The sequence below is a fragment of the Sinohyriopsis cumingii genome, chromosome 10, assembly GCF_028554795.1.
Source record: "Sinohyriopsis cumingii isolate HCF-2022 chromosome 10, ASM2855479v2, whole genome shotgun sequence".
Lineage (NCBI taxonomy): Eukaryota > Metazoa > Mollusca > Bivalvia > Unionida > Unionidae > Sinohyriopsis > Sinohyriopsis cumingii.
The window spans coordinates 112,507,698-112,531,902 of record NC_142970.1 but is presented as its reverse complement, the minus strand read 5'-3'; the positions used below and the strand labels follow the sequence as shown (position 1 = coordinate 112,531,902).

The 24,205-nt window shown below is 33.8% G+C and overlaps 1 protein-coding gene across 1 annotated transcript in view; it reads left to right on the top strand.

The window, feature by feature from the left end:
* The window catches only part of LOC149791036 (uncharacterized), a 92,046-nt gene extending 68,692 nt beyond the window's left edge, over positions 1 to 23,354 (top strand). The window contains exons 10-11 of the mRNA XM_089972938.1: positions 2,834 to 2,940; positions 6,269 to 23,354. Coding sequence (XP_089829064.1) covers positions 2,834 to 2,940; positions 6,269 to 6,271 — 110 coding nt within the window. The 3' untranslated portion in view covers positions 6,272 to 23,354. The remainder of the gene's footprint in view (positions 1 to 2,833; positions 2,941 to 6,268) is intronic.
* Positions 23,355 to 24,205: the final 851 nt, after the last annotated feature.

Below are 24,205 nucleotides of genomic sequence, written 5' to 3'. Positions count from 1 at the left end.
TTAAATCCCAAGAAAATTCACTACGAATTACAAATGCTGTAACTCCATATGCTGTATAACGCCATTGCCACCGAGAAACTTACACTAGTGAATACCTGGCATTTTTATACCGTATATACCAAGTTTATTTTACCATCGTTAAATTAAAAGAAGGAATGAAAATACATACCACACAGCAAATGTGTCCTCAAAAAAACTAATAAAGAATAAATATGTTTTATAGTAAACAATACTAAATGCCTTATGAGTTGACAATAAGGGAATAAGGTCGGATATCCAATGAGGGGAAAATAGTTGCCACACATACTCTACCAAGAGGCTGCCTATTTAGGTACCTTTTGTTCAACAAAATTGGGAATACTTTATTTGCCAATCAGTTGCTGGTGCTTGCATAATGTACAGTAGTGTAGAACATGGTTTCTTTGAATTACGATGCAGGGCCAGTCGTTTTCACAAATAGTTGCATTGATAAGGATTAACTTTTAATTAGTCATTCTAGCTTTCTTGCTTGTTCATTTTAGACTAACCTTTAGCTATTGTGCAGTTTGGACACAGCTAGCCAGAATATAAAAATAGGGCACGTCCTGGGGGAAAATAGGATGTATCACAGGGAGAAACGGCGAGTCTTTTTGCGAATTTCATGCATATTGGGCCAGGAAGATGGATCAGTATCAGGAAGATGGATCAGTATTTAGTGAAAACAAGTCTTTAAAAATGCACCAAAAAACCTTCCAATTTTAGGTCCCAATCCCTCTATTTTTTTTATTCTGTCTCCCTACTTGGCTTTAGACAAGTTGACAGGTATGCCTTACACCCTGTTTTACAAAACTATGATAATTGTGCTAATATTATGGAATAATAGGCAATTACACATCAATGTACTGATATAGTTGACAGTAAAAATTCACTCTTAACACAAGCCATTTTCAGTCTTTTAATGATTATCTGCACTGTATTGCTGTTGGAGAACAAAAGACAAATTCATCGACTATCAACAAAGGAGATGCAGAAACATCAAGCTTTCCATTGTGTGGAAAGTTATGATGTTGTTCAGCCAAAATTTGATCGATGTTCATCTTATTTGCTCTATAATGAGAACTGTAGCCTTTATTATTACCACTCTTCATGAGCGTGTAAGTTATACTGGTTATGTGCCTTGTACAATTAAATGTGAGTACCTTTTTATAAATATTACCTCAAGTTTTAGGACCGCTTATATCATTTAAAATGAGTAACTCATGAGCGCATGATGCAACATAAATGAAACAGCTATTAAGGACTAGCTGAAATGTTATCTGGAAGAATGCAGTTTGGTTGGAGCAATGAATAAAGCAAAATCTGCATCTAATATTTTTGGGAATAAGTAAGGATTTAAGTGACGCTATGCACACTTTGTACTGTGTAAGTACTACACATTATAGTTCAGCCTGGTCTCCTGGGTAAACTCAACTGGCCAGTGAATTATGAAGTCTGAATCTACCTTTATTTAATTCAATCACAGTACTTTATAACAGTTTAATAAGTGTTGGGTCACCGAAAATGATTTTTTTACATGCATATGTCTTAGGACATGGAAAAAATTATTCTTCATGTCCCAAGATTTACATTACAGTAGTGAACAAAAAGACTTAAAAACAGTAAAGTTTAGACATTTGCCGCCGGATAAGTCGACCCACCTCTTCCAGGCCTTTATTTTGCCCTAAATTATTCAGCTTATACATGAGTATATACAGTATGTTATAAATGACACCAACAATAATAGACAGTATTACAACAATGTTATAGATGGCACCAACAATAATAGACAGTATTACAACAATGTTATAGATGGCACCAACAATAATAGACAGTATTACAACAATGTTATAAATGACACCAACAATAATAGACAGTATTACAACAATGTTATAGATGGCACCAACAATAATAGACAGTATTACAACAATGTTATAGATGGCACCAACAATAATAGACAGTATTACAACAATGTTATAGATGGCACCAACAATAATAGACAGTATTACAACAATGTTATAGATGGCACCAGCAATAATAGACAGTATTACAATATTTTGATGATACCAACAATAATAGAGAGTATTACAACAATGTTTTGATGGCACCAACAATAATAGACAGTATTGCAATGTTTTGATGATACCAACAATAATAGACAATGTTAAAACTATGGTATAGATGACACCAACAATAATAGGCAGTATTACAACAATGTTATAGATGGCACCAACAATAATAGTATTACAACAATGTTTTGATAATACCAACAATAATAGACAATACTACAACAATGTTATAGATGGCACCAACAATAATAGACAGTATTACAATGTTTTGATGATACCTACAATAATATACAATGTTAAAACTATGGTATAGATGACACCAACAATAATAGACAACAATAATAGACAATATTACAACAATGTTATAGATGGCACCAACAATGATAGACAGTATTACAACAATGTTTTGATGACACCAAGAATAATAGACAATATTACAACAATATTACAACTATGTACTAGAAGTATATATTGCCTGTCTAAAGTTTTAATATGTATGTGAATTTGCATTTACAAGCTGAGATGCTGAGATATGTCAATTACCCAGGTGAGCAATATAAGGCCTACTTGGGTGTCTTGTTGATGATAAATTATCACTATTTTGTTATTAATATATACCTACCAAGTTGTAGAAAGTAATTCACAAATCCCAAATATCCCTATGAAACCAAAGGAATTCATGCAAACTCTAATGTTCTATGCCTTGTACAATATACAACATTTGAAGAGTGTGTTTATACTTATTTCAGTGGGAAGACATGATGGCTATTTCAATGGGAAACGTTACTTCTACTGCCAAAAGGATCATGGGATAATTGTTCCCTTACAAGATGTCATATGTAAAGTCACCAAAAAGGTAATATTAGCCATTGAAATGGGTTAATGATACTGACATCAGGAAGGTGCAAATTCAAGAGATTTATTTTTTGCAGAAATTGAAATCAGATATGGAATATTTGTAGTAATTGAATAACAAGAGATACGGACAAACTACACTGAAATTGCATTTGTGTGGAAGGTCCAACTTCAAGACTTATCACAGAGTCATTTTCTACCGTGTTTTTGCCATTATTTTGGGAAAATATATTATTTAAATACAGGCTACGGTCTAAGGTATATAGATTACGGGCATGCCACATGCCACAGTTTTATTCATTTATTTGGTATTTCACCTCTCTCACAGAAGTGTTTGTAAATGCTATACAGCGCATAATAGTAGAAATTATAATGATAAATAATAATAATATTATTATTAATTTTAGCTGTAGTGTTCATAGACCAGATGAGCTTATGGGATTCTATATTGTCCATCCATCCAGTGGCCATCTTGAAAGTCTTGCTACATGTAATATTGTCATGGATTTTGCAGGATGTCTAGTTGGTCCTAAATGAAAACAGGCCCCATCTAATGTGCAATAAGGCTGCCACAGTGGCCATCTTGAAAATCTTGTTATTGTTACATGTAATATTGTCATGGGTTTTCACCAGAAGATTTCTCGGTATGTCGAGTTTGTTCTAAATGAAAACAGGGCCAATCTATTGAGCAATAAGGCTACCACAGTGGCCATCTTTAAATGCATGTTATTGCTAATCTTCTGGAATGAAAATTATTATTACCAGAGGACTAATGATGTCTTGTTAGTCCTATCAGTATCATAATGGTCATTGTTAGTGAGTAGAATTGGAACGGCATAAAGGTTGGCTCATATTACACACATGTTCTAGTCAGCCATTCACTTGATTTTTATATCCAATCAGAAAAAGTTCGTAAGATTACACTCACAAGATTAAAAGCATATGTTAACTTCAACAGCTGAGAGTGTCTACATTGAACAGAAGTGTTAAAGCTCTTATAGGGATAATAATATGCATTGCTGAGTGAACAAAACTTAATATGGTTAGCAAGGTTTGTTAAAAATGATCATTCAAACATTACTGGGCATGGTGGAAAACAATTGTACCTCAACAGATTCATTGGAGGACAATTTCACGTTAGAAAATCTAGACTTCTGGCAGCTCACAATTAATGACGTAACTTTATGCCCAGAAGGCAAGTTAAATCCCTTTTTCTTTTGTACCCAGAAGGCAAGTCAAATCCCTCTACCTTTTGTACTCAGAAGGCAAGTTAAATCCCTCTTCCTTTTGTACCCAGAAGGCAAGTCAGATCCCTCTTCCTTTTGTACCCAGAAGGCAAGCCAGATCCCTCTTCCTTTTATACTCAGAAGGCAAGTTAAATCCCGGTTCCTTTTGTACTCAGAAGGCAAGTCAAATCCCTCTTCCTTTTGTACTCAGAAGGCAAGTCAGATCCCTCTTCATTTTGTACCCAGAAGACAAGTGAAATCTCTCTTTTATCAATCAGTTGCATCAGATTTCTCTAAGAATTGGTCTCTGAATCGTCCATTAGTATTAGTCCATTGGATGTTGAGATCCTTTGCTGGTTGCCATGACAGTCCACTATTGAATATGCAGCTACATGGTTAATTTCTGCCATGCCTAGTGATGTCAGAATAACATGAAAGTGGCAGAGTTTAACTTTTTGGTCTATTGGTTTATGATTCATTCTCCACTGAAAAGGGAGTCACCTAATCTATACACATAATCTGACAGTCTTCTGGGTCTACCAGTGTAATTTTATCCAGTTGCCTTTGATACCTGGAATTTGAACACAATTCATTTTACTATATATTCTCTTCATTTGTTTTTCAGTACTGAACTTTCCTTCCCATATGAAATTTTCCATATGGATTGTATATGAAATCCATACATACTTTTACAGAAATATCCATATGGAAATTTTTATTCTATAGCTGAACCACTCTTATGGATTTCAGTGTATCCTTTTTGGAAATGTTATGGATTCCTTACATACTCCATATGAAAAATCCCATGATATGCAAATTAGTCCATGAGATCTGCAGGCTGTCCATATGGAATAAAATTAGAATTCCGTATGGAATTTGGCAATAATCTGTATGGAATTTGTGAATAATCCATATGGAATTTGGCAATAGTTCATATGGAATTTGTAAATAGTTAATGTGGAATTTGGTAATAGTCCATCGCATACAAAATTTTCCAGGTGTACTTAAGGCAGATTTCAGACAGATTATTTAAGTGCTTTCTGCCTGAACCATAACAAATCTGCTTCAGATTTCTATTAAACTGCCTAATGATTCTTAGACATTATTGGGAATCAGTGATAAATATTCACAATAATTTTTAAAATGGATCATAAATTTTATTATGACAGACATTATCAAATAAGATTTAGGTTTTTCTTGTCCTAATTTTCTTTCTCACACACAAAATCTAATCCATGATGGCATCACTTAAGTCTTTTTCATTTCACTGAAACGTTTGGTGAGATTTCACAAATATTTTGACCACTGAAATATTTGTGAGGTTTCACAAAAAAATTAGATTAAAATACTGAATCCATGAGAAATCTTTATACTTATTTGGTTTGTGTCCAAAATGATAATAAATCATATCTTATTTTAAAATACCTTCAAAGATGAACTCACAGTGAAGTTCTTGGCATAGGTTAACCTGCATTGTTTTGAGAGGCTGGACAATAAACATAGCACCTTACATTGGGTCACAGATTTCAATGCCGGATCATCATCAATGCCTCATTACTCAATTTGCACTTTCACAGAGATACACACAGACAACTATGCCATAACGCTCAAGTTGTAAAGTATAAACAGTTACCTTTAAGTCAACACCAGGAATGCATAAATCTAACTCTTGTATCACCACGAAAAGGAGGCAGGAAAAATGCTCTAAAAATAGACTGGGACAACTTTTGTGGGTACTGAACTGGAACTAGGGTACTGAACTGGGACTAATAACAGTGATCTGAGTCCACCTGTATTTGGACTTTTGACACTAATTGTTTGAAGGGTTTGAGAAGGGGAATAAGTTTCAGGGAGTTAACACTTATTGAACTGACCTATGTGTATGTTCGGGGGATCAGGGGGGGTCAAAAGAAAATATACATGCATCCCATCTCTTATACATTATATATGATAATTTGCTGTTAGGAGAATGTAATGTGCAAATGTGTAATGTTCATTATACTGAACTATCAACTTTGACATGTGCATCTATATTTAATTCTAATACTATTTACTGTACCTGAATGAATTCCTTCAATTTATTTTTTCTTCTTTCTTTGAAAGTGACAAATATTGGACAACCCTGTGAGAAGAATAACAGTAACCAAAGGAGCAGGATGCCACAAAAAATATCCAAGATAGATGATGCAAGAGATAAAATGTCCAAATTTACGATAAGAATTATGTTTTTAGAAGACTTTACATTATTGGTGCCAGTTTACAACAGTAGTGAATGATTGCAAATTGAGGAAGTCACTTTTGCTATTTACATTATATCTGCAGTGATAAGACCAGCCATATAATTTTGTCAAAAGGGGGTGGGGGTGAGGGTGACATGCCTTATATCAAGCATTGGCTTTTCATTGAATGACTGCAGTAATACAATGTTCTATCAGTTGTTTTCCAGCTTTTGTATAAATATGAAAGCCACAGAAAATTGCACTACATCGATTGTGTTTACAGAATAATTTGGACGAAAGACTTCATTGGCAGTAAGTAAGGATAGAAAACAATTGAGGGGGTGGTAAATTGATGGAGCACTATTTTTTGTGTTAACAGATTATGAGATATAGATACAGGTAGAAAATATACCGTATATTTCTTGCTTATAAGTTAGATCCAGCTGTAACTGTCACAGATGCAGATCTGCCATTGCATGACATGCCAGCAGATCTGGGTCCATGCAGTTTGTGATGAGTGATCAGGAGAACAGACAACATAGACCCCAATCTGCCAGTACTTTATGTCATGACAGATCAGGATCTATATTGTTTGGAGTTGTACCTGACTTACAAGTGAGTACATTCGATAGGTATTATATTTTGTCCATCAGCTTGAGTGGCTTCAAAAGTAAATACCGTGAAACCTCTAAAAGATCAAAATCCTTTGGGACTGTGTATATTTTTGGTTTTTAAGGGTTTTATGTTTGCTAATGTTCCCTATTTTCATTTAAAAATGAGCTGTAACAGATGTCCTTTCCCTGCAAGTATATTTTTGTTTCAACAAAACACGAATAGCCAGTCAATTTAAAAAATTTGATATTTGTGATAATTTGGATTTCATTATATATTTATTTATTTCTGTGTTTGAGTTTTCATTCAGAACAGATTTTGACTGTTATTAATGACTGTTGACTAACCACATATTGTGACTTAGTTATATTTTGTCATTTTGGGGAGGCATGATTATACTGTATAGTTAAAACTTTGGGACTAAATATTTTATTTTGTGTTCAGAGTAGGGGTTCCTTTTTACTAAGTTTATGTTTATTGAAATTATTTAAGGAGATATTTGTGACAAGGTTGATTTATTGGTTTTAAATTTCAATTTCAACACATTGGCTGTACCATGCAGAGGAATTGGTAAAGTGTCTGTTCCTAGGGCACACTGAAGCAGTTTCACTAGCTGACATGGGTGATTATTGAACCCACAAACTGGTTTACATATTTGATGCTCTACCACATGAGCTACCATGGCAACAAGAAGTATGATTTTATTTCAAGGAGATTTTGGTTCACTGTGGTTTTGGTCTTAATATGTTTCACTGTATTTCATTGGAAGGCAGATGTGTACAAACTTTTTACAGTTGTATATGTGGCATGTACAATGTAGTGCAATTTATAATGCAGCATTAATTTTTGCAGAAGCATTTGCAAATTATACATTGACATTTGCCAAAGTGAATTGCTGTCAGTTTATTTTTTTGTTCATTCTGTTCAAAGGAAAGATATTGTATCTGCTTTACCCTGGTAGTGCCCACAAATGCTTTCAAAATACGTGCATCTCTTTTTGGTCAAAATGTGCAAGCAAATATCCATTACATTATTAATCCCAGTAGGCCTCCAGCGAGGGAAGCACCTGCAAAAACCAGCTTAGATCATCATTTTGTTAGAACTTAGCCAACATGCATGTGTGCCTGGTGTCGTGTTTCTGTTTCTGCTTGTGTCTTGTTAGTTGCAAAGATCTTTTATTTTATAATTCCCTTAATTTATAAAAGTGATATATTTATATGATTATGTATACATTGTGAATCTGTTCTCCTTTAAAATACTTGTAATGCTATAAAGATCATTTTGGATGAAAAGGAACACAGACCGATCTTGTCAGAAAAATGATAATTATTGACTAGTTAATAGTTCAAGCTTTTAACCATGACTTCAAATTACAGCTATACAAGAAATAGTCTTTGTAATCTTTGGAAAGTCACTGCCATCATAGTTAACTTAGAATTGTATTTAATGGAAAGTTTAATCATTTTTGCTAATTGTTTTAAAAAATATGTTGGGATTCAAATAACAATGATGAATTTTGAGAATGCTAGAACATAATTGTTGGTTTACTATTGCAGAGTTCAGGTCAGGTAGTGCAAAATTCTTACTAGCATGATGTCACCATGATGGCCAGTTCATGTCCTGCTGCTGATCTAAGTGTGTATGCAGAGTTGTTTCAGAATGACACAGACCTTTTGAATCAGTTCCATGTCACTTTTGCCACAATTTTATGTGATTAAATTGGGGTGACCTTTTACTAAGTGATGCATATGTATTTATGGCAAGCAGGTATAAAAGTATCGAATATCACAAAACTTTCTGTCAAATATAATTATCCAAAATGTTTATATAAATAACCAAAGTTTTGTCTGTCACTTGTATCTACAGTTGTGGGCCACAGGTCCATCTGGGTGGCTGCCTTGGTGTGTACTTGAGAAAGGCAGTTGGCTCAGATTTCATTGGCATGATAAAGCCAATGTGTTAGAAGTGATGTTAAAATCCAAGACAAATAATTGAAACAAAAAAAAAATCAATATTTCTGAGTGTATTAAAGCTGTGCTTTCTAATGTATCTCTACATTTTACTGTTATGGTATTTTGTTGTTGAAATATTTTATTGTTTTCAGTTAACCACAAGTTGTCTCTGTATGAAGCTTAATGATAAATAACCATTACCAGACCTGCCACCTCTTACAATTTTTCCATAAGTCTTGTGAAAATGACCCTTTAAATATGGATTTACAGCAAAAAAAGCAAAACCTATGGAAAAATGATTGTTGCCAAAAAATCCACATAATTGGTTCATCTGTGTTATGTTTGGATCCATGTTTCATGAGAAAGAGGGGACTTAGTCAGGGAACCAGACTAACTTTACAACAGTACCTCAGATGCTTTAAATGGCACATCTTATTTCATGCAAAGCATCTGCATGATCCAATAGTTGATTATATAATTTTTTAAATGGCATCCAGCAAGTGATGCATGTTAAAGATGAAACAGAAATTAAGCCCCTTAAAAAGTGTTAATAATTAAAACAGAATAATAAAAAGGAATATTCAAATTCTTGTGAATAAAAACCAAAAGGGATACAATTCAATTTATTTGATATCACATGTCGATTTGAGTATGTCTCGTGGCAGGAGATATGATTTCCATTAGCATGTGAAATAGAAAAAACAAAAACAATCCTTAAGTCAAACTGAGAAATAGGAACAAGCCATTGAGCTGCATAGGGTTTGAAACTGATGTTTGTTCCACTGTACTAGTGATAAATAAGGTCTATGTTTACTTTACAAACTTTTTAGTTGAACATAATGTTTACTGTTGCTGCATTTTTCAAATACCAAACCTTTAAATACGTTTTCCTGTTTTACAATAGCAGGTTATGATGTTTTGTTACACCTTACTGAAGACTGGTCAAACTTACGGAAAAAATCAACTGCCTTACTGAGACAGTCTCATCAGGGTTGGCAGGTCTGCATTACTTCTTATACAGAAAATGGCAAATAGTTATAGAACTTACTTTAGTTGCCATGGTGGGCATTACAATTTGTTATGCTAGCAATTCAGATATTTTGATTACTTTCTTGTGGAAGAGAATACTCTTTATATGATATAGTCAAACAGAAAACTAAAATAATTTTCTCATTTGAAATTAGTTACAAGGCTGATGTCTTACAGATTTTTATGTAAATAATAAAAGATACATGCAGGCTCTACCGTTAGCTACAATAAGTTGTGACTATACATGTGTCAAACGTAATAACTGACACCAAGCCAATCTAGTTATACCATCAGGACACACAAAAATGAAACAAGAGTTGATCTTTCTTTTTAACATGTTGAAAACTTTGTTTTAATCATGGATATAAAGATTCTTTATATCGTAAAATATTTCTGTAGTTTTGAGCTTTCATTTTCCTACCAGTATTTGAATTGAAAACAAATCATGATTAATGGATAAATTGGATTTGTGATGGCTTTAAAAAATTATATTTAATACATTTATTGATTGATAACCAAAATTGCTTTTATAATACATATGAAAGCAGTAGATCTACCAATAGACCGGAATGTGACAGCAGCACATATGCCAATAGTATGCATGTGACAGCAATAGACATACCAAGAGGCCTGAATGTGACAGCAGTAGATATGCTAATAGACCGAAATGTGACAGCAGTACATGTACCAATAGACCAGAATGTGACAGCAGCACATATGCCAATAGGCATGCATGTGACAGCAGTAGATATACAAAGAGGCCTGAATGTAACATCAGTAAATGTACCAATAGACCAGAATGTGACAGCAGTAGATATGCTAATAGACCGAAATGTGACAGCAGTACATGTACCAACAGACCAGAATGTGACAGCAGCACATATGCCAATAGGCATGCAATGTGACAGCAGCACATATGCCAATAGGCATGCATGTGACAGCAGTAGATATACAAAGAGGCCTGAATGTAACATCAGTAAATGTACCAATAGACCAGAATGTGACAGCAGCACATATGCCAATAGGCACACATGTGACAGCAGTAGATATACAAAGAGCCCTGAATGTGACAGCAGTAGATATACCAATAAGTATACAGAGAGACATGCATCTGACAGCAGTAGATATACCAATAGGCATACATGTGACAGTATTATATATACACAGATGGCTGAATGTGAAAGCAGTAAATATAGCAGTAGGCATGCATGTGACAGCAGTATATATATACACAGATGCCTCAGTGTGACAGCAATAGATATACCAAGTGGTCAGAATATGATGACAATATATATAACAATAGGCTTGAGTGTGACAGCAGTAGATATACCAATATGCATGCTTGTGACAGCAGTACATATACAAAGAGGATTGAATATGACAGAATTATATAAAACATGAGAAATGGATGTGACAGTAGTAGATATGCCAAAATGCCTGAATGTGACAGCAGTAGATATGCCAAAATGCCTGAATGTGACAGCAGTAAATATAGCAGTAGGCATGCATGTGACAGCAGTACATATACAAAGAGGATTGAATATGACAGAAGTATATACAACATGAGAAATGGATGTGACAGTAGTAGATATGCCAAAATGCCTGAATGTGATAGCAGTAGAGGTACCAAGAGACCTGAATGTGACAGCAGTTGATATATCAATGGGTTTGAATGTAACAGCAGTAGATATACCAATGGGCTTGAATGTGACAGCAGTAGATATAACAAAAGGCATGCATGTGACAGCGTTAAATATGCTTATAGGCATGAATGTGACAGCAGTGGACATACCAGTAGGCATCGATGTGACAGTAGCAGATATTGGAAAATGCTTGAATGAGACAGCGATAGATTCACCACTGTTATTTACAGTAACTGATTATGAATCAAAAATCCCCAAAATCTGGAGTTGCATGGTTTTTGCTGTCTGAAAGATATTGGACTGATTGGCTTTAATCATGACTGATTGGCTTTAATCATGACTGATTGGCTTTAATCATGACTGATTAACTTTAATCATGACTGGCTTCAGTCATGACTGATTGACTTCAGTCATGACTGATTGACTTTAATCATGACTGATTGGCTTTTATCATGAATGGCTTTAATCATGACTGACTGGCTTTAATCATGACTGGCTTTAATCACGACTGATTGGCTTTAATCATGACTGACTGGCTTTAATCGTAACTGATTGGCTTTAATCATGACTGGCTTTAATCACGACTGATTGGCTTTAATCACGACTGATTGGCTTTAATCATGACTGATTGGCTTTAGTCATGACTGGTTTAAACATGACTGATTGGCTTTAATAATGACTGATTGGCTTTAATCATGACTGATTGGCTTTATTCATGACTGATTGGCTTTAATCATGACTGGCTTTAATCATGACTGATTGGCTTTAATCATGACTGATTGGCTTTAATCATGACTGGTTTTAATCATGACTGGCTTTAATCATGACTGATTGGCTTTAATCATGACTGATTGGCTTTAATCACGACTGATTGGCTTTAATCATAACTGACTGGCTTTAATCATGACTGATTGGCTTTAATCATGACTGACTAGGAAAATTGTACAAGAATTCAAGTTAATGAGATGCTGCTGGTACGCAGTGCAGTTTTCAAAGAATTCAAATATGACAACAATTGAAATGGATAATAATTTATTGGCAATCAAAAAGTAACTACTTCAGGTTTATTCCATTTATAACAATTAGTCCATTTCAGCACACATTATAGCTAAAATACACAGTTATTTGACCAGATTACAGCATATACATGGCGGTACATTTATGTATCAGTATCAACAGGAATAGAAAACGTGTGCAGATGATAAAACATGAAAGACAAATAACATAGGTACATGTAATATGAAATTCCAACACTAGAACATGCTCAGTTCAGATGAAGCTAGAAGATAACTGCAGTTACTCACAATCAAAAAAATAAAAACAATAATGGTAATTTCTAACAATATGTTTTCAGAAGACAAGTCATTGCTTGATTTTTGCCAGTATTTGACGTATGTCAGTATCTGTTTTTCTTCTTTAGGTTGCCAGTGCAACTTCTTGAGGCAACCCAGTCACCACCCAACCATGCAGAAAGTTAAATGGTTGGTCCCTTTTAAGTCTGACACTATTCTGAATATTGGAGTTAACCCATAGCTTCCAATATTAGATATGGCACATGACTTTCTTATTGATAATCCAAGTTGCCAACAAGTATGAGCTGCAGCCTTGTTGAATTAAATGTCTTTTGCCAGAGATAATGGCTGTGGCAGAGCACTTGCATATCAACCCATTTCAAAAGCATGATAAACCTGCATATGTACAAAAAACTCAACTGTTTCTTAGTTTTGGCCAAATGATAATGGTACCTTCATATTTCCAAAGAAAATCCTAAATATTGGCTCAATGCACATTTTCAAACAAAACCTGATCAGCAGAAATTGACTAAATTGCACAGATAACAATATTCACACACATAAAATGATTGGCAAAATTCAGTAAATTGTTATTGATACCTTCATGTTTCCTAACAAAACCCCTAATCAACTTTATTGTAACTAAGACTGTTTTCTCCATGCATTTAGTGATCAGCAACATTCAGCCCATATTTATTTATACCTTCACATTTAAAAAAAAACTAACAAGCTTTATTTTAGCTGGGATTATCCCATCCATGGATTTAGTGATTAGTGTCAAACATCACAGGACAAAAATAGGACTGTCATTATTACACAGCTGTCATTTGTTGGCTTTGAAGTCTGCTGTTTACACCAGACTTTTGAGCTACAGTAAGCCTGTCACACTGACCTATACTTAAATTAAGTGAAAGAGATCTCATTGCTTGTGGTATATCTCACTTGTTGTATCTCACACTTGTGGCACCTGTAGATGTATCTGTTTGACCATAATTATATTGATTTATATTGACCATAATTATATTGAATTGTACTCACATCCATAGCTAGGTGACATCCTCCTTAAATGCATGGGTCCTGTACTACCAGTGTTATTATCTGTTATGCTGGCCAGTGTCCACACTAAATTTAGACCAAGATGGTGGAATTCAACATTTCAAGTTTAACTTCAAATTGTGACGATTTGAAAATCTTAATTACATCCCAGATAAGTAAATGTAATTGCAATATCATTGGATGTAATAACTACCTTTTAACTTTTGAACATAAATATAATTTTCTAATTGCCATGTACTCTATTTTCTTTATAAATATTATATGGTCTAAAGTGTTACTAATAGCTATGTGTAAACCATTATGAAATGCTCAAATTAAATTCAGTTTGAAAATATGAAACTGTTTATTGGTTGAAGCAAAAGGTAACTGCATGTTGTAGCAAAAGACAATTGTTGGTTGAAGCAAACGGTAATAATAGGTTGAAGCAAAATGTAATTATGGGTTGAAGCAAAAAGTAACTAGATTGAAAAAAGTAATAGTTTGAAGCTAAAGGTAAATGTTTGCATGATGAAAAGATTATGTACGAATTTTTTGTGTTTGTTAGCTTGCTTTTTTGCTACATAAGGGTCATTGGTGCTGTATGTCATAGTCATTGAATGTTTACCATTCATTTTTTAATTCAGATTTTGCCCTATTTCACAAATCAAAAGATTATGCTTTTGAACTATTATATGTCGTGCAAGTTTGATGACTTTTTTATTTCTGTTAAAGAATCAGTCAAAATATATGTCCTCGTGTGTCAAATGCTGCTTCCTGTAACCTTGTCCTTTGACCCTTTTGCTTAACCACTAAAAGGTGTGATGGGGCAAACAAATCATCTAATGATATGATAATCTCTTCATCCCCTTGATCCATGAAGAGTTGCTGCCCCTGAAACATACATTTTTTTCTCTTTCTTTTGTTGGATCTATGATAGATTCAGCATACGGTGAAGTAGGTCACAAAGTTTTCTATCCTTTATCCTGTATCAGTTCATCGACTGACTCGTGTTAATTAATTTAATTAATGTTAATTAATTAATGTTTGTTTATTTATTTATTTATTTATGTATTTATTTATTTAGCAGATTGTTCTTAGACATTAGTCAACTAGAAAAAGTCAGAGGCCATAATTTTGCATAAGCTAAAGGGTGAAAAGTCAAGGTCACATGAGCAACTGTTGTTGCATAGATGCCAATAAATTTTGAAATTCTCACAAATGGAAAGCCCCATTTTATAGATTACATGACAAAGAAGTTGTAACATGCCCACTTCTGCCCTAAATTATGTTGTTTGCATAATTTTAAAGTTGCTCATTTGTAAAAGATTTATAAAAAACAGTTTTTTGAATGCTGCAATAGCCTTATGAATACTGTGCAAGTACAATGATAATCTTTTAAGTATTTTGTGAGTAGTTTTAGGAATATTGTGTGAGTGCCAAGATAGTCTTCTGAATAGTATAAAATCGTATAGTCTTATGAATAGTATGAATACAAAGATAGTCGTATGAATAGTATGAGTACAAAGAGTCTTATGAATAGTATGAGTACAAAGATATAGTCTTATGAATAGTATGAGAACAAAGATAGTCTTATGAATAGTATGAGAACAAAGATAGTCTTATGAATAGTATGAATACAAAGATAGTCTTATGAATAGTATGAATACAAAGATAGTCTTTTGAATATGGTGAGTGCTCAGACAGTCTTATAAAAACTGAATACAAAGATATTATGAATGCTGTGTAAATACCATGATGGTCCTCTGAATAATGTGCAAGTTCAAATATAATCTTAAAAATACTGCATGAGTACCAAGACAGTCTTACAAATAATGTGCAGGCACAACAGTAATATTATAAATAGTGTACACGTAGAAGACTGTTATGAAAACTGGGTGAATAGAAAGACGTTATTATAAATACTGTGTAAATACCAATATAGTCTGCAGAATACTGTACAAGCACAAAGATATCTTATAGATACTGTGTGAGTACCAATATATAGTGTTAGGAATAAAGTGTGAATACGAACACAGTCTTGTGAATACTGTTTGAGTACTAAGACAGATTTATGAAAACTGAGAGTACCAAATATCCTGTGAGTACCAATATAGTGTCAGGAATACAGTGTGAATATCAACACATACTCATGAATACTGTTTGAGTACCATGACAGTCTTTTGAAAATAGAGAGTACTAAGAAAGTCTTCGGAATACTATGTGGGTACCTAGATAGCCTTAAGAATACTGTTCAGATACCATTTTAATGCTTATCTTAAATTTCATTTTTTTGTGTCAGAGACATTTTTCAAATCACATTTAAACTTTATGTTTCTTTGTAATCTACTTCTGGCTGAAAAAACTTCATATGGTTTTTGATTTTCTCCATTGTTGATTAAAGTTAGCATTGGCATATTATCCATCAAGCATCCAGTTTACATCATGATTCTTTTTGTATCAGCAATATTCCTGTAGTTAAAATATAAGCCTTTTGTATTTAACTTCCCTTCACAAATCATCAAGTTTTGATTTATTCAGTTTTATTGAACTGTCTGGTAATGCATTTGTGTTATCTAGGGTCTTTTTGAGATAAACAGTCTGAACGGATAGACTAAATTTCTCACAGGATAGTAACAAGTATATTTTGAAAGATCACTTTTGTACAGGTCTGATAGCTCTAGCATTTTTATGTACCATCTCCTTGGGTGAGACATTCCAAGAAGAAGAGAATTGTAAGTTTTAGACAGACCCCAGGCTGACCTGTTTGGGAGCTTGTTTATATCTTTCACCAATTGCAATTTTAAATTCTAACAACCACTTGACCATTTTCAGCTAAACTTGGCTGGAAGTATTAAGGTATGAAGGCCTTTCAGAATTATACCATTGGTGCAATTTGAGATCATATATGGACTAGCCAACACTATTAAAGGTAACTTTTTTTAAACAACAAATTATCCAAACTGTTAAGCAAATTGTGACCAAATTTTGACAGAAGTCATCCTGCATCAAGAGCTTTAATTTTTTTCATGTAGAATCTCCTTCAGGTATGGGCACCATTAAAAAAAGAGCAACATTTTATGAGATTAAACAAAGGACATTCAGGAATTTAAAGCTTTAAATGTTTTACAAAATAGATTCTACTCCACCTTTGAATATGGCCACTGTTAAGAAAATAGTGTAATTTTTAAATGACTTCTTTTTGACAACAGCTGAATGAAATTGAAGAAACTTGGATAGAAACCATCCTAATATGAAATGTATTCAGTGTTGCTGGTTTTCATTGAAGTATGGCTACCACTGCTGAAATTTTAAATGGCTTCTCAAAATGCTGTCAGCAGAATTTGACCATTATTAATGGAAAGCATTCTTGCATAAGGGCTTTTTCATTTGTTCAAATCATGCCAGTTGGTCTTCAGATATGGTTGCTGTTTCTAATAATTTGATGAACCTTTTACAGCTTCTAAAAAACTGCAGATCAGAATTTGAACAGATTTTGTATGAATCATTGAAACTTTAAGGCATTTGAAATGTATGCAAAGAAGCTAATATATATTGCTGGTATTACTAGAAACAAACATCTTTTAATCAGTGTTATCAAAAAATCTATTCAGTATAACCAGACTATCACTGGCACATAGCATTCAGACTAAAAAGTCCTTTTGCTATTGGACAATATCTGATGCGACATCAATTAATGACAATGATACAGAACTAGAAAACTTTTATACAGTTGTTTTCACAACATGTGCAATCAACAGCATAGGAAGAAATTTCTGTAGAAAGCATTGTACTGATCCAGATTTCTAGGTCAGCTGATCTTGCATTTGGCTGTCAGGCAGATGTCAGTTTGGTGAGTGATATCAGGTCCCACTTGGGTCTCATTTTTAGCTCATCATCTCTGTTGGAGCTAGATGAAGCAATGACACTGCATCCATTATGTACTGTTTCCTTTTAGCTTATTCTGTTTTTCAAATATCTCCCAGCCAAGTTGAAGCGGTTTTGTAGGTTGCATTCCATCATCCAAACAACTTTTCAAAATCATCTCAACAGAATTTAACAAAATTTGGATGCGTCATGGCATTCAGACCAATGCGTTTAGTCAAAACTGTGCTTATATGTTATCAAATATGATCACAGATACTAACAGTTTAAAAACCTACAAACTAGTGATCAGTTCTCAACTCTGCTCAACACAGGTTGATTGACATCATATTTACATCAAGGCCTTTGAAGTTGATTGACAGCATACTTGCATTAAGGTCTTTTTTTTCTGATCCGATTTTGATTAGAATTGGAATATTGGCTCATGTTATTTTTCACTGTGGACAAATTTGAAAATGAGCAAGATATACAAATATTGATGAGGTGATCTTGCATCTGATTGGTTGAGTTTGTTCCACTCAGGAATCTATATTTTTTTCTGACTTGGATCAAATTTGAAATTTGATGTTGTATCATTAAGATATTGAAATAATTTTATACTGTTCGATATCCATGCATATTAATGTGGTGATCTTGTATCTGATTGGCTAAGCATGTTACCAATCCTGATGTCATTTTTCTCCTCCAAGTTTGATAAAACTTAGAATTGATACATATATTGTCATGATCTTGGACAAGTATGATAGTGAATGAGAGTAAGGTTTCCCTGCATATGATTGGCTGAAATTGTTACTACCCTGGAAGCCATTTTATTTACCTGATTTAAGTCAAACGTGAGCTTTTGTCATCAAGATCTTGTATGAGCCAGAAATGATTTTGTATCTAATTAGTTACTCTGGTTACCACACTGGAGGCCTTAACATCCGAGATAGTGTTGATCAAGCTTGGAATATATGCTTATATCCTTAAGATTGTCCCTGATTTTGATAATTAACAGTATCCACCTGTATTAATTAGGTGATCTTGCATTTGATTGGCTGAACATATTCCCAATTTGGATGACATTTTTCAATTTAGTTTTCATCTAACTTAAAATATTGGCTTATATCAATAATGAAATGGTATAAATTTAACTTCAAGAAGATAGATGGGCAGTATCAGTCCCATTAAAATATTGGCTTATATCAATAATGAAATGGTATAAATTTAACTTCAAGAAGATAGATGGGCAGTATCAGTCCCATTTATTTCTTTGTATTATTTTCTTGCTCATATGTGTACTTTGCATTATTTTACAGAAAATTGGCATCCACACCCCAACCCTCAATATTCCCATCATCTTTATTTGGATAAATCATAGATAATATAGGTTCTGCTTGATAAATCAAGCTTCGTTAACTTGACTGTAGCATTGACATCCCTTTCCTAATGAATTTGGCATTCAAAACTTTACTTCAAAAAATAAAATGTATCTAAGGATAATCAAAGACTTTAAATTCCATGTCAGTTTTGAAGCTTAATTTTATTTTGTCCCTGCCTCCATGGGAAGGAGGTATATCCATCCTTATGTGTATCACACAATCTTGTGAATCAAACTAGCCTTGGAGTTTTTAATCCATGGTACACTTCGTCTTTGTGAAGAAGTCGACATGATCATTTGATTTTATTTGTTAGTTACTGTACATTTTTATTTCCAGCTTGATGTAATGAATGATAATCTTGAAAAAGTAAGTTGTTTATCATTGGCTGGTAGTTATTGATGGATTGGTCTGAAACCCAGTACGTAATATTGTCATGGTATGAAAAAGTTTTTACTTAGATGAAATACAGAAACAATATTGTAATTGCAGATAGTGTTACAGTTTTTGATTGATTGCTGTAAAATAACAGACTCTTGCAAACACAACTAGTCTCAAAGGTATTACCTCTGCTTGTCATTGACCAGAGAAGGTTATGCAATAGTCTGCTGTCCATCATCCTTTTATCGGTTCGCACATTTTTATTATTTGTACTCCTCTGAAAGTACTTGAAGGTTGACAATCCAACTTTACACATGCATTAATCATATGGTCTTATTTGTCCTGAATGAACCCGGTACAGCTTGGACTTCCAGTATGACTAACTACAGTGGTCATCTTGAAAAGCTTGTTAATACTACCAGAAGGGGTGGTCATTTCAGGATGGGTTTTTCACTTAAAGACATTTTTATGCTGTCCTAAATGGAAATGGTGCTGATCTGATATCAAGTATAGAATCTTACAATTACTAATCCTAAATGGAAAGTCATACTGATATGGGTTTTTTTTCTTTAGAAGACTTCTAATGATATCTAGTTTGGTCATTAATGAAATGGTAAACATCCATTATGGCTACCACTGCAGCAATGTTGATAATTGTGTTGTCACTACTTCTGAATGGATGGTCATTATAGCATGAGATTTTATCCACAAAAAAATGTCATGCCTAGTTAGCCCTAAATGGAAAGTGGCCATCTTGAAATTGCTTTTCTTCCTGAATAGATGGTCATATCGACAGCGGGTCCCATTGGTTATAAGTGAAAATGGTGATGATCTAATCACCATGGCAGCCATAAAAACAATCTTATTATCTCTTGTCCCCATGGATGGATTGTCATAGTGACACAGAGTTTTCACCAGTAGACTAAAAATGAAGTATGGGCCTAAAGTAAAATTAGTAAAAGTAACAGCCAACACGATCTTCATGGCATTCATCTTTAAAATACTCTTTATCACTTTTCCTTCTCAATGGAAAGTCATATTGACATGGGTTTTTCACCACATGACATTCTAAAAATAGAGCCAATTTGCAAGCCATCATAGCCACCATGGCATCCATCTTGAAAAATTATTTTATCAAAACTCCCCACTAAATGGAAAGTCCTGTTGACATGGACTTTCACCAGAAGACTTCTTATGATGTAGAGTTGGTCCTAAATGAAAATAATACAGATCTGGCATCCATTATGGCTGCCATGGCAGCCATCTTGAAAATATTTTTATTGCTCCTCCTTAATAATGGCCATATCAGTATGGGGTTCTCACAAAATTACTTCTTATGAGATCTGGTTGATCCAGAATGAAAATGGTGCTGATATTACATATGATGCTCTGATAATTTTAACCTCCTTTAAGATTGTGTTATTGCTATTTATCCTAAAGGCATGGTTATCAAAGAATATCAGAAATGTTTTCAGGACTCAGCAGTTAGAAAGAAGAAATGGTCTTATCTTAGACCACTGGAAATTCCTGTTTGTCAGCAGAGCATCAGATGCTTGCTTGTAAAATATGTTGCCCATTGTATGATTTTGTATGATGTTATCTTTTGACTGTAATTAGTCTTGCAGTAGTGATGGATTTCATTAAATCATATTATGGGCATGTTATGAAGCTGTGCATATTCACCTTTGATTCTTCTTTAAAACAAATTTTAAAGTTGAGTATTATGCCTATCATGTTGTGATATTCATTTCTACATTATCTCTCTGTTCTCTACTTTGTCTCCACCATCTGCCATTACCAAGCTTAGTACATAGCTTGCATTTAGGTATAAAAAAATGAAGTACATTGATTTGCTTTAAAATGGTCAGTGGTCAACAATATTGGACTGAAAGGAGAAAAATGACCAATGTTCTTCCATTTAAGAAGCAACCTATTGATTTGGGGGTCAAACATTCAATAGTTTAGACAATGGTGACTCGAAGAAAAATGGAGTTTGTGCAGTAATTATTTGTTCTCATTTAAATTTCTTTTAAATTCCATGACTGAACTTTGTTGGTGGCTTGTACGTGGGGTAAGAAAGAAACACGCATAGTTTGCTATTTAAAGGACAAAGATCTAGGTCATGGTATCATAATAGTTTTATAGCTATCAGTTTTATTTAACACCACATACATTAGTTGAAACATTAAGGTCGTTGAAACCTATTTTTCAGTAATCCCCAGTCAGCCATGACCTACTTGTCTTGTGCCTACATTGAGGACTTTTAAACGTGTACAACTGTATCGTTAATGGTACACATGTTAGCTTGCATTAGAGGTAGTCGAAAATTTCAGTTGTTTTCAGTGGTGACAGAACTGTAGATTCTTTTAAATCTGGGGCATACTAATGGGAAGTTTGGAAGGTGCTAACATTATTTTTGTTAGTAATTTGCTCAGCATTCCTCTAGTGTTTTCTGCATTTTCAGCAAGTACAATGTCATATTTATTTATTTCAGTATGTTTTGGTTTCAAAGATAGATCTGCAGATTTGATAAAATAAGTGTAATGTTTTTAATATCTTCAACTTGTGCTGTTAATTAAATCTCTTTGATTTAAAAAAATTAATTTAGGAACCTTTTTTATATTCTTAACATATAACTTTTATTTCATATTATTAATTTCTAAAATTTGAATCTGTTCAATTTTGTTTCTTTCTATGCTAAATTTAGACTGGGTCTCACAGTTAATGACTGTCAGTAATGATTTATTCCAGGTTTGCCTTAAATTTAGACTGGGTCTCACAGTTAATGACTGTCAGTAATGATTTATTCCAGGTTTGCCTTAAATTTAGACTGGGTCTCACAGTTAATGACTGTCAGTAATGATTTATTCCAGGTTTGCCTTAAATTTAGACTGGGTCTCACAGTTAATGACTGTCAGTAATGATTTATTCCAGGTTTGCCTTAAATTTAGACTGGGTCTCACAGTTAATGACGGTCAGTAATGATTTATTCCAGGTTTGCCTTAAATTTAGACTGGGTCTCACAGTTAATGACGGTCAGTAATGATTTATTCCAGGGTTGCCTTAAATTTAGACTGGGTCTCACAGTTAATGACTGTCAGTAATGATTTATTCCAGGTTTGCCTTAAATTTAGACTGGGTCTCACAGTTAATGACTGTCAGTAATGATTTATTCCAGGTTTGCCTTAAATTTAGACTGGGTCTCACAGTTAATGACTGTCAGTAATGATTTATTCCAGGTTTGCCTTAAATTTAGACTGTGTCTCACAGTTAATGACGGTCAGTAATGATTTATTCCAGGTTTGCCTTAAATTTAGACTGGGTCTCACAGTTAATGACGGTCAGTAATGATTTATTCCAGGTTTGCCTTAAATTAATATCAATAAATTCATTTTTTTTGTTTTCATTTTGAAATTATGGAAAGATTTCAATACATGCGGCTAGATTCTGTCTTGTAAAACCTGCTAGTCCAGTGGAAGGTCTCCTGGTATCAGTTTAATATCTATCACTGTATCCCAAGATAATTTTCATATTGCATCTGCCAGTCAGCAGTTCTCTTTTACTTTTAATGCACCCATTTGCAGATACTTTTTAAAAAATGGCATTTGTCCAGATTTCTGCTACAGTATATATATATATTTCATCATATTACCAGGTTCTGTATGCAATTCAAGTTCAGCATGTGAGCAAATGTTTGAATCATCAGGCAGGTACTTTACTTTGTTATTTTTCTGACGATAACTTAATTTCAAGTTGAAGCTATTTCTAATAAAATATTCAACCTCTCGGTGTCCTTTTCTTTTCCTAACCCAGTATATGTGTGTTTAACATGGATAGATGGATGGTTCTGTAGTTTCTGTGTATGCACTTTGTATGTCTATCTAAATCTATTTAACTTGCTCATTTTCCTTCACTGCTCTTTCAGTCATTAGTTATGCTTTGTTGTTGTTGTAGGGTTTAACACCATTTTTCAGCACACGATAGGCTATACATGGTGGCCAGTATTAATGGTGGAGGAAGAACCCGGGAAAACCCCGGAAAGAACCACTGATCCTCAAGAAGTTACTGACAGCCTACGTCATGGATAATGAATTAGATCCATGCATATTAATGAGATAACCCTAAAGGCTAGATGTCTCATGCAATTGTATTTAAACTCGGAATAGATGCTTATATCATCAAGAACTCAGGTGAGATATTGATAATGGGTGAGATGCGTAAATATGCTTAAATATTAATGAATTAGCTTTGCATCTGATATGGTTGATCTTGTTCCCTCCCTGTAAGTCACATTTCTAACGTGCATTTGCTCAAACATAAAATATTAGCTTACATACCAAGATCGTACACTAATTTGATAATAAGCGCAATATGTGCATATTAATGATGTAGGCTGCTTCAGATTGGCTGAGTTTGCTTTCACTTTGGACGTCATTTTTGTGATCTGATCATGATCAAACATGGATGGTATACTTTTGTTGCAGTAATGCACATTAATTGGATGATCTTGAATCTAATATTGCGCTACTTACCAATCTAGAAGCTACAGATTTCATTTGTCATCTTGGATGAGATGGACAATGAGCAAGAAACTGGGGGTATTAATAATGCTTTCATCTTTTATAAGGACATAGTTT